At 37.3% G+C, this 12,111-nt stretch overlaps 2 protein-coding genes across 2 annotated transcripts; one reads left to right on the top strand and one right to left on the bottom strand.

The window, feature by feature from the left end:
* Nucleotides 1-22: 22 nt before the first annotated feature.
* LOC149733022 (telomerase reverse transcriptase-like) lies at nt 23-9,894 on the top strand. The gene is given in 18 exon segments (XM_089883438.1): nt 23-97; nt 99-119; nt 398-1,198; nt 1,600-1,786; nt 2,556-2,670; nt 2,910-3,108; nt 3,443-3,607; nt 4,073-4,146; nt 4,660-4,693; nt 5,261-5,356; nt 5,653-5,773; nt 6,150-6,228; nt 6,535-6,632; nt 7,165-7,251; nt 7,706-7,869; nt 8,497-8,680; nt 8,945-9,055; nt 9,469-9,894. Coding segments are annotated over 18 exon segments (2,718 nt in total). The 5' UTR covers nt 23-37; the 3' UTR covers nt 9,591-9,894.
* On the bottom strand, nt 9,863-11,915 carry LOC149733021 (tumor susceptibility gene 101 protein-like). Its single transcript, XM_089883443.1, has one exon. It carries the CDS (start codon nt 11,721-11,723, stop codon nt 10,467-10,469), a length of 1,257 nt encoding a protein of 418 aa, XP_089739569.1. The 5' UTR covers nt 11,724-11,915; the 3' UTR covers nt 9,863-10,466.
* Nucleotides 11,916-12,111: the final 196 nt, after the last annotated feature.

The raw sequence follows: 12,111 nt of genomic DNA, 5'->3' as shown, positions 1-12,111 counted from the left end.
TAAAACGCTAGATTTTAGTTTGGTAATCACTGTTACTATGAAACCAGTCGACTGGAAAATCAAAACAAATTTTCCCGCGAAATTTACAAGTAGCGAAATATGAGGACATCGAAAAGTTGGTGAGTTTTAATAGAGTTACTGCATCGAAAAGTTGGTGAGTTTTAATAGAGTATCTACTAATTTATTGAGTATACTATATTAAGTTAAAAGCGTGATATTATTGTTTATGTCTTAGGTATAGGGCTTTAATCTATACTTTTCCTAAAGTGAATAAATAAATGAATGTAACCTGTTCATCCGATCGTGGCAGTGCAACGACAGTCATGTTTTGCCCTTACAAAATTAATGTTATTTTGTGTTGTATAAATAAAAATGCAACAATGCATTTTTTTCTTAGATCCAACCAATGGAACACCCAAGCAGCAAGCTGCAATCGGTTTTGCCTCTTCATAAAATCTTCTATTCAAAAGTTTCATTCAATGACAAAAACAATCAAGACATTTTTCCCACCAGTCACATTCTCATGAAATTATCAAAAAGCAAAACTGCGTCAAGAGATTTGGTCCGACATATTTTTAAAGACCAAAATATGGAAAATGAAAATGAAAAAAAAAGAGCCAGGGAAACAGATGGAGGAATACAGGGACCTGTGTCTAAAAAAAGATGTGTAATTGATGGTACGGATGCTGCTACTTTAAAAACTGAACTTGCAACTGAGTTTGATGGATCTAAACTAAAACAAGCTGATGCAATACCGATGGTTAAGCAGGCAAATCAGAAAGTTTCAGCCAAAAATGATTCTTCTCCTGCTAAAAGTATTTTCTCTTCAAGTTTTGCTCAAGTTTTTAGCATGGCGCACACAATCAAGTTAGAGAATCCTTCCCATGAGTGCGGTGCTTCACAACCCTCCATAGAAAGTGTATCAGATAGTAAACCAACCCAAAAGTTGAAAGCAAAACGCAAACCGAAACCAAACTTGCCAAGACGTCTACGAAAATGCATCCCACTTTGTTACAATATATTAAAGAAGACAGACAACCGGAAACTATTCAGCTGCCTTAGTTATTACACTAAGTTTATTTCTCCATTTGAAAGATCTTTTGCAAAGAAGAATTTAAATCTTCTGATGGAATTATCTACGAAAGAACTCACAGAACATATTTCGAAGATGTTACAACATTACACACCAACTCATCAAGTTAGATTTATTTATTTTATTTATATTCCCAGTGTAGTGGTTTGAGCCCTCACCTCTAGACCAGAGGAAATGGGTTCAATTCTTGAAGCTGCTACCATTGTGGGTGTATGTGTCCTTTTGCAAGACACTTTTACCCTTTATTGCATGGTAAAAAGTTAATGCGAATAGTGATCCGTGTTAACTTTGTTTTAGAGAGTAAATATATATGCGAGTACTTGCGCACATAAAAGTGGGTATTAAGGGCAATTGCTCCAACCTAGTGGCCACTAATGGGCCGTCCAAGTTAATATTAACAAAATATAAAAACAGACCAGGTTTATAGCCTATAATTTATACAAGTTACAAGAAGATGGGAAATACAAAAAAATAAAATTATTACCATTTCTGAATATTTTTTCCAGGTTTTCTTATTCCTACGATCAGCCATAAAAAAAACATTTCCCATTCATTTAATGTGGGGAACAAAACACAACCGTTCAGTTTTCCTGAAAAACCTGGAAAAGTTTCTTTCCTGCCGTCGGTTTGACAAAGTAACGGTTGCTGACTTTACCAGGGGTATGGTGGTGGGTGACTTACCCTGGCTCATGGGTGGGTTGGTGTGTGTTTAGAACATTATTTAGCATGTTTGGTGGTTTATTTTATTTTATTCTTTATGGGTAAGGTACTATCAAGGACCTGGAATTTAGGCCAGATTTGGCCCATTACCCCAACACCCAGAAAGACCAGTGCCATGACACCGCATCGCAGTCAGACGCGTAATATTGGCACCATTTTTATCCTTGTGTGCTTACGAGTTACCATACTTTTCAACTTTGTGTATGGTTTTTATTTGATATGGCCTACAATTTGGACAACTCAGTATTTAGTTTATTTATATTAAATTTGAATAATGGAACTTATTTATCCTCGCATGGCGGGCAACGACAGTCGTTATAACACAGGTGTTTTGTTTCATACACCTTGTGCCCGCTTATAAGTTACCACGTATGCAACTTATTTATCCTCACATGGCGGGCAACGACAGTCGTTATAACATGGGTGTTCTGTTTCATACACCTCATGCCGGCTTATGAGTTACCCCGTATGTAACTTATTTATCCTCGCATGGCGGGGCAATGTTAGTCGTTATAACACAGGTGTTCTGTTTTATACACCTCGTGCCGGCTTATGAGTTACCACGTATGTAACTTATTTATCCTCGCATGGCGGGGCAATGTTAGTCGTTATAACACAGGTGTTCTGTTTTATACACCTCGTGCCAGCTTGCAAGTTATCACATAGATAAATTAGGTATGTATACATTTATTTATACAGTAACAGGTTTGCTTTAATCTACCCAAGTGTATTCAATATATAGGCGACAACACAAGTTCTAATCTATTAAGATTTTTCCAATGGATGATTGAAGAATATATATTTGTTGTTTTAAGTGGTTCCTTCTATATAACAGAAAACAGCAACTTCAAAAACAGGTAATAGTTGATACATTTGCAGATTTTTTTATTGATCTAAACTAATAAGCAAATGTGTCTTTGGGCAAGACGCTTAACAGGAATTGCTCCAACCCAGTGGTCAGTATTGTTTGTCTTAATTGTGAGGCACGAGGTGTATAAAACAGAACACCCGTGTTATGGTGGCCTCACTACCCGAGGATAAACAAGTTACAATTATTCATTTGTTCAAAAGGACTTAATTAGTACTAATTTATCAGATTGTTCTTCTACCACAAGAAAATGTGGGCGGAGATAGTTGCGTACGGGGTTGCGTTGCTGTTAAAGCAAAACCGCTGGGCCGTTCCACCCATTGCAGATGATACCAAACGTCCATATTTCTCCGTGAGGTTTTGTCCCAAAGTTAACGGGTTGCGACCGATCATGAGGTTGAGGAACGCCGACAAGATGGCTGACATGGTGGGTAAAGGTGGGATAAACTGTCTGGTTCGTAGCTCAGTGGTTAGTACTGCTGTCTAACCAGGATTCAAGGCTAGTCGCTGCCACAATTATAGATGTATTTGTTTTTGGATAAGACACTTTATGGCAATTGCTCCGACCCATTGGTCGCTAATAGGTTGTCCATGTTGTTAGCCATATATAAAAATATAAAAAAAATAAAAAAAATACCCACAAAGTAACATACATATACGGTAACTCGTAAGCTGACATGAGGTGTTTGAACATCCGTGTAATAACGACTGTTTTCCAGCCATGCGAAAATAAATTAAGTAACATACATTCATTCATGCAGGTCCCATTCGAAGTAATTGCTTCTGTGTTGAAATTGGTTTGTAGTAAAGTCCCCCAAGCCACCGGGTTTGCCACACAACATCGTGCTCATATTTACAATGGGTGGAAACAATTTGTTCTTTCATTGGCTGGGATACCTGGACGAAAAGAATTATTCTTTGTGAAGGTGAAGTTTAATGTTTATAATGAGTTATTTTAAATGAAAGTCTGCTCGGTCATGTGATTGTACCAACACTCACAAAGTGATTGTAACAAAACTTATAAAATTGCAATTTTTTTCCAAAGCCAAAAGTTTGCGATTCTACCCCAACGCTTCATACCGATATCATCTGTTTGTACCAAAACTGTAAAAACGCGATTTTTTGCCAAATCAAAAATAAATTGGGATTCTGTCATCGCTTAATAGTAGTATGTGTATCGGTTGAACGCCTATGGTTAAAACAGAAGTACGATAAAGTGCGTGACGATTACACTATTTAATTAATTAACATTAAGCTTTTATTTTGACGAAATTCCCCAAGAGCTTTTAGAAAAAAACATTTGTAATATGTCTGGCAACTTCAATATTTAACATGTTTTTGTTGTTGTTGTTGTTGTGCAAATATATTTCATCTTACCTTTAAATTCTTAGATGGATATTCACCGATGTTTTGACAGCATACCAGTTGTTAAGCTTATACAGATTGTTGAAGGTTTGCTTGACAGGTAAAGTGGATTCTTAAATTAATATCTAATCTATTTATAAGATATAACTGTAATGTATGGGCCAACTCTGGCCCAGGACCCATGGCGTGCCACGCTATAGGACCTCACACATATAGAATAGAATGTGCATATACAATGTTGGGGTAATGGGCCAACTCTGGTCTAAATCCCAGGGCCCATGGAGTGCATTACTGTGGGACCTCACCTATATAGAATAGAATGTGCATATACAATGTTGGAGTAATGGGCCAACTCTGGTCTAAATCCCAGGGCCCATGGAGTGCATTACTGTAGGACCTCACCCATATAGAATAGAATTCACAACAGTGTCAAAACAGAATCTATGTGTTTAGTAGCACTTGGTGTATTCTGTTATGTTGCAACAAGAATCCCCCAATAATATGAGTGCTAGTTCATGGACCAGATATTGTTTAAGAGATTCCTAACTTTATTTACTTAAGAATTTATGTCTAAACTGATAATTCAATCATGATTGACCTTTATGTTATACAGGAGTGGTGAAGTTGATTTAACTTCGGCGACAAAGGTGAGATATTTTGTGTTGTATTATCCCATGTGTTATGGACACGCCTCCGAGCACACCCACGACAGAAAGGCACTGGCATGCCTTAGTCACATGAATTGCGCAATGTGCCGCAGTCAGCGTGGTTTATTATTTGTGTAGCATTGCATGCCTTAGCTATATATACGTGTGTGCTCGCCTTAGTTTTCATTCTACAGTTTGGCGTCTCAATACAAACCCAAGAACACAACATCATGTTAACTGTATGATGGGTTGAGTAGCATGTTTATCTGCTGCCATATATGGCACAGTGGTGGGGGCGACCAGGAAAACAGGTTCAAGGCTCATCGCTGCTACCATTGTGGACGTATGTGTCCTTGGGCAAGACACTTAAAAGCAATTGCTCCAACCCAGTGGTCGCTAATGGGTTGTCTAATTCATCAGTTATTCATTCAAGTTTGTGTTGGGTTTAGCTGCCATGTTTAAAATAGATCTGCACTGACAGGCTGTTCTATGCTTTACACAACTATACAGCTTTTGCTTTCTATTTTTAAAATGTTATTTTACATTTACACCAATATCTCTTTACAGGGCAAGCTAAATTGCAAAGTGAAGCACTGCACTCACTGTATTCTCACCACTTTGAAGTATTTTCTTAACAAAGTAACGTTATCTGTCCTATCTAAGGTAAAGGATGTAATGGTTCTGCTATTTAATATTCATCCACTTTTCAATTAATTTGCTTTTGGTTTTCATATTGGTATTAGCCTTGGTACAAACACGTCACAATTTTTACCCATAGCGTGTTTTATTGGCTGTCGTTTTGCTGTTGATTTCCTTTTCCTCGTTGTTTTAGTGCATTAATCTTCGTTATCGTTTTCAAAGAGATGAATAACTAATTATGTTATGTAACTTCATCCCAGTTCCATCTGTTTTCAATATTTGTATAATTCGTTTAATATTTTGATTTTTAACATTTGTAGAAATTTGTGAAACTGCATGGAATACCTCAAGGTTGGGAATTATCCAACTTACTTTGCGACATTTTCTACGGACATATGGAACAACAACATTTAATAAACGCACTGGGTCCAATTGATAACGGCAAGTTTTGTTTGTAAGCAATAAAAAAAGTGTCGAATTAATGTGTTTTAAATAAAAAAAATTTTAACACTTTTTTTAACTTATTGCTCGTTGTATATATTGTAATGATTCGGTTTTGAACGCACGCTAAACACGAAAGAGAACGGAAGAAGAAGGCAAATGAAAAGGGGCGTTTCGCACACACACGCACACAGGATCAATGCTACTACAAAATATTTTTTAAACTATCGCTTAATTACAATACCAAAATTCATATTAAACAACGGTGAATAAAAAATGCTTGAGTAAAGGGTTTGATAAATAAAGTCGCTGCTAAAAACACGAATTTACAGTTGATGTTACAAATATTTACCAAATATTAATTTACATCTTACAGAACCTCACCTATTACTGAGGTATGTGGACGACTATCTATTTGTTGCAACAAGCAGAGATAAAGCCATTGCATTTCTTAAGTAAGAATATTATATTTTAAACTCATTAAAAAATTCTCTATTTTAGAATTCCTACTCTTTTATTTGGGTGACTTAGGCAAGATTTGGCCCATTACCCCAACAACCAGACTACTTTATCCTTGCATGGCAGGGCAATGGCAGTCGTTATTAAACGGGTGTTGTGTTTCGTACACATCGTGCCCGCTTATGAGTTACCACATATGTAAATTGCCGTTCTGAATTGTCCAATTTTATGAGAACTATAACAGGGACAGAATTCATAACAATTATTTTAGCAATGCTTATATGATGTAACACTCTATACAGGTTGATGCACAGCGATGATTTCAAGGAATATGGATTCATCGTAAACACCAAGAAAACTTGCACCAACTTTGCCTCATATTGTTCTCAGCAATTGGAAGGTAATGGAAATCCACAAAGTTACATAGCGGTAACTTGTAAGCGGGCATGAAGTGTATGAAACAGAACACCCGTGTTATAACGACTGTCGTTGCCCGCCATGCGAGGATAAACAAGTTACACACGTGGTAACTCATAAGCGGGCATGAAGTGTATGAAACAGAACACCCGTGTTAACAACTGTCGTTTTCCGGCCATGTTTGGATAAATAAGTTATATATGTGGTAACTCCTAGATGTATGAAACAGAACACCCGTGTTATTCAACTGTTGTTGCGTTGTGAGGATAACCACACCTTAATATGATTTTATTGCAGTTGGGTTTACTAATCACGCTTTTATTTAACACTTTCATTAAAGTAGTTTTTACCCAGAGCGCGTTTTAACAACTGTTGTTTTGCTGCCAATTCCTTTCTTTTCGTTGTTTTTATAAATTTAATCTTCGCAATCGTATTCGAAGAGATAAACACAGTTAAACCTTAGCTTGTTAAAAACTTGTTTTAAACCAAAGTTACCCCCGCACGACACCCCACAGACCTACAAGAGCAAGATACTTTTCCATGGTTTGGATATTTATTCCCTGCCTGTTTAAACATGGGGAGGAAACAACTGAAACAAACAGGTTGGCTAGCTTGGTTTGGCGAATAAAGTTTAGGTATATTGGTTCTTATTACACAAATATAAAATAAAAGTTTTGTGCAAGAAAATGAATATTTTATATCTATGCATGAATGTGGAGTAATTGTCCAATTATGGTCCTTTATATTTTAGACCAATACATGAAGTACTTTGTGTGAAACTAGGCATACTCTCCAACCATAGCAACCCATGGAGTTTCTTATACCCCCAGTTTGGAAAGCCCTGTAGTTTAGTTTATTCTACATGGGTAAGGTCCTACAAGGTGGCGCTTCATTAGGCATGAGATTCAAACAAAAATTGTTAAGACTTTTGGCCTTGTATACAGTTTTTAATTCCAGGAAAAGTATCATGATATTTATAGAATAGTAATAGGAATTAGGTTTGTTACAACAAGACAATATAAAGTTATTATTCCATTTATTACATTTACATTCCAGGAACGCACAACTTTGGGGGTGTTTCAGTTGATTTATCTGCCTACCAATCCACAAAACGCATCAGGGATTTTATATCCGTACAATCGCCAGGAACTTATAATTATTTCCAACAAATCCGGAGGAATTTAACTCGTCGTGTCACTGAGATATGTTTTGATCCACAGGTGAACTTGTTTTAAACAAAGATATTCTCTAGCTTAAAGGTGGCTATATTGTGTATTTGGGGTAATAGGCTAACTCTGGGCTTAACTGTTTTTAATGGGAGTCTTATTTTGGTATGCCCTAAGTTTCATTTAAAGTTCAAGATAAATACAACTCTGGCTTAAATCTCAGATCCCATGACATGCCACGTTGTAGGGCCTTACCCATATAGAATAGAACGTTCATTTACAATGTTGGGGTAATGGACCAACTCTAGACCAAACACCAGGTCTTATGACATGCCTTGCTAAGCCTCACTTATATAGAATTGATTATTTGTAGTTGTGTACATTACATTATCCTATCATTGCAACACCCAGGCTACAACCCATTAGTGAAAATTAGTGACCACCGGGTTGAAGTAATGTACGTTAAGTGTCTTGACCAAGGACACTGATACACCTATCAGAATTGAGAACTCAACCCCTAACCATTTGGTTTCATACAAGCACCTAACCACTAAGCCAAGGTATCATACTGTACAGTATCTTACTGGTTACAGTTCTTCATTTAATTCACATTCCTTTACATAAGGAATCTTTAACTTTGATTTTCTAAATCAACAAAATCCAACTATTTGATTCATTCAGATAAACGGTAAAATGAGAATATATCGGAATCTGTATGAACTTGCCATGCTGGGTTCAATACAGATGGTTGCTCATCAAGTGCATGAGGGCCAACCATGGTTGATTGGGAATCCATGGCATTTTAGAAGCAATATTAAACAGATGGCGAATGCAGTATTAGCGAGAATTCAGAGGGTTTTTAAAAGTAAATAAAGTTTGTTAAGTAAATAACTGTGTTGTTGTAAGGTAGTAAATGCTTGTGACTTTAGTTTTGTTGCATAGAGTTTATTGCCTCTTCTATCTTATAAAGAATAGGCCTATACAAATATTGAAAAATAAAATATTTTTTTAGTGAAGATGATTTTAGTTTTTAATGTTTGAAATGGAAATCACATTATACGTATGTGTTGTTACGCTTGTTTTGAAAAGAAAATCCATATTGAATGCACCTAACACGATCATTCTTCAGGTAAACACTTTCTCACAAGACCATTAGTCAGATGGTTGTTCTACAAAGCTTTCAAAACTAAAATGAAACAACATTCTAATCATAAAGCTGCCTTGCCCGTTCTACAAACGGGTGAGCACAGAATAAAGTAGTTTGCGTTAAAACTATTTATATAACTAAGCATTGAATGAATATAACTTATTTATCCTCGCATGATGGGACAGCTTTGCCATAGAACTTGGTGGTCACTAATGGGTTGTACAAATTGTCACTCATACAGAAAAATAATCAGTTAAATATGTGGTAACTTGTAAACTAGTGTATGAAACAGAACACCCGTATTATAAGTTTATAACGACCGTCAATGCCCGCCTCGCGAGGATCAACAAGTTACATATGTGGTAACTCGTAAGCAGGCACGAGGTTTATGAAACAGAACACTCATATTATAACGACCGTCAATCCCCACCTCGTGAGGATGAACAAGTTACATTCATTCAGTTTTCGCACAATATAAAACCATAATCTATAAACAACATCCACAGGCATCAACCAGTGTGTCCACCAATTATGTGAGGTTGGGGAATGGGACAATGTTCGTCCTTATCTACAAAGGGCAGTTGGAATGTTCCCGGTTCATTATCGTAAAGTAAACTGTGGGTCATAAAACAAAGCCCTGCATTATAATTCAATCTATCACGGGCTCCGTAGGCGCCAAACCTGGGGTGGCAGGGTGGGCAAGCCTTCTCTGGTATAGTGGTTTTTATTTGTGGTTATTGGTCCTACTATAGCGTCATGAAAGCAGACCAACCCCAGAACTATTCCTGCCTCCCTTACTTTCATTGGGAGCATGGCACCAATGTTTATGAAACACAGGCAAATAGTGTGCAACAGTTCTGTCTTTATAATAACTTGAACAAAAACCAAACCTTGAAAATGTTTCACGAATATTAAAGTGTTCTTATACACCATGCACAAGGCATAACATTGTTAACTATACTATAAACATCACTTTAATTACAAACAATACATCAATGCAAACATGGCCTAATCGAAACATAATATTATTTAAGCAGAGCGGGGTGTTTACTAATGACATAAAGCAATTAAGGTGCATCTAGGAATTTACAAAGTGGCTCCAACAGTATTTAAAAAATTTTTTTTTTGCGCCGTGTGAAAGCCAGATATGCAAGGCAATGATAGATATTTTGTGACTTATTATTCACAAAAAGGGGCCCAGACTGCCCTGAATATGCCCCGCAAGCAACTAATATACATTTAATTTATTTAACTGAATCGACTTTCAATTATTGTCTCACAAAAGCTATTAGTTGCGCTTATGTAGCAGTGTGGATTTTATAAATTTCAGGGAGTTGCGACAATAAATGTTGTAACTGTAAAAAATCTGTATTTTAAAGAATATTTTACGGTAAATTATTTCATATTTTGGAAATTCAATGGGTTGCTGGAACTTGCTGCAAGCCCTAAATTTCCAGGGTGAGCCTGCATACCCTGCACCATATAATTCCATACCATCATGCATCTAATATATATTTGCAAGTCCCGCCGATTTACGAGCTTTTTGGATAACAGCGCGCAACATAAACTGTTGGCGCGACAACGAACGTACGTGTTTGAGAAATGTATCGACATCAAGCACGTCCTTACGTAGTGCTTCCCCTAGATAGTATATTGTGTCTTCAAGTGCTTGCTCCTCAGCGAATGAAGTCACAATCTGTCGATATACCGGTGTCGTTGCCATCACTATGTCATCCACATCAAGATCGTCTTGTTTTTTCTCAGTTAGTTCGATTTCTTGCTTTGCTTCTTCGTTTTTCTGCTCCAACATTATAATATTGGCGTCCGCTTCATCTATTTCAAGCTGTAGCTTCTTGATAATCGTTTCAAGCCTCTCTTGGCCTCCTTTCAGTTCAGAACCCACTTGTTTAAGCTGTGAGTTTTCGGCTTCAGCTTGCGAGAGAGTTTCTTTTAGTCTTAGTTTAAGCCGGTCGTTTGCCGCAGATCGTAGCGACGCTTTTATCATGTTCTCGTCTAAGCTTTGATCTTTCTGCTGCATAGGTTGTACTACGGGCTGGTGGGGTTGTGGGGGGTAAGGAGAGGTATTGACAGGTGGGTAGCCTGGCTGCGGGGGGTAGCCGGGGTATCCTGGGGTGTTGGTGGCAGGGTAAGGTGTGGGTTGTTGTGATGGCATTGCAGGGGGGTACGGGGACATTACATTTGGTTGGTAGTTTGTAGTGGGAGGGCCTTGAGCCGTGTACCCGGGGGTTGGGTAAGGGGTTCGGTTTTGTGCAGGGTATGGTTGCGGGGGTCTTTGTGGTGGCCCACTTGGTTTAGCAAATACTGGCGGCTCTTCACCAAACATAGCAACCAAGACTTGGGTGAGACCAATAAGGGTGTGGCGGTGCGGTGTCCATTCGTTTAAATACGGCAAATACACACGACCGTTTGCATCTACGTGTTTACCTTGTTTCACCTGCATGTTACTTGTTGGTTTAACAAAACACAGTGGTGGTAGTTGGGGGTGGGATTCTTGGAGCCATATTGCTATGGGAATATTATATGTTGTGCCTTTGTAATTGACAGGTATTGTACCACATAAACTCATGAGGTTTTTCGTGGAGCCGTCATTGTAGATAAACCGGTCCATTTTCGGCTGCAAGTCTTTATAATGGTGCATCAAACTCAAAGCATCTTTTTTGGCCAAATCCAGCTGTGTGTACTTGCCTTGCATCTGTGACTTGAGGTACGCACTGTATTGTTGCTGAGACATTCTAGACATTGTTAGTTACTTGTGTATGTTCAGTTTTTTTTAAATAAAAGATATTTCTAAAAGAAACAACTAAATTATTAAACCGAATACGAATATGTACGTGATATACAATAATTCAGAAATTCACATAAGTATAGTTATTTATAGTTGTTGTTTTATGTTACTGACTTGCTACAAGCAGTTAATTAACAAGTATAAAAAAAGGTTTATACTTACGAACAAAACACAAACCCTTATGACTTATTCTATCATGGGTGTGGAAATGCGCGGTAACTATACATTGCGTTATACTTGTCGCGAAATAATACAACGTTAAACAAATTCTGTATAAATTTAAAACACGGTAAATAACAAATTCTACAAATATTTTAATTTTTTAAATAAAAAGAATACGACT

Source organism: Ciona robusta, chromosome 8, assembly GCF_009617815.1.
Source record: "Ciona robusta chromosome 8, ASM961781v2".
Taxonomy (NCBI): domain Eukaryota; kingdom Metazoa; phylum Chordata; class Ascidiacea; order Phlebobranchia; family Cionidae; genus Ciona; species Ciona robusta.
Note: the sequence above shows the minus strand (reverse complement) of the source record. Positions and strands in the feature narration are given on the sequence as shown.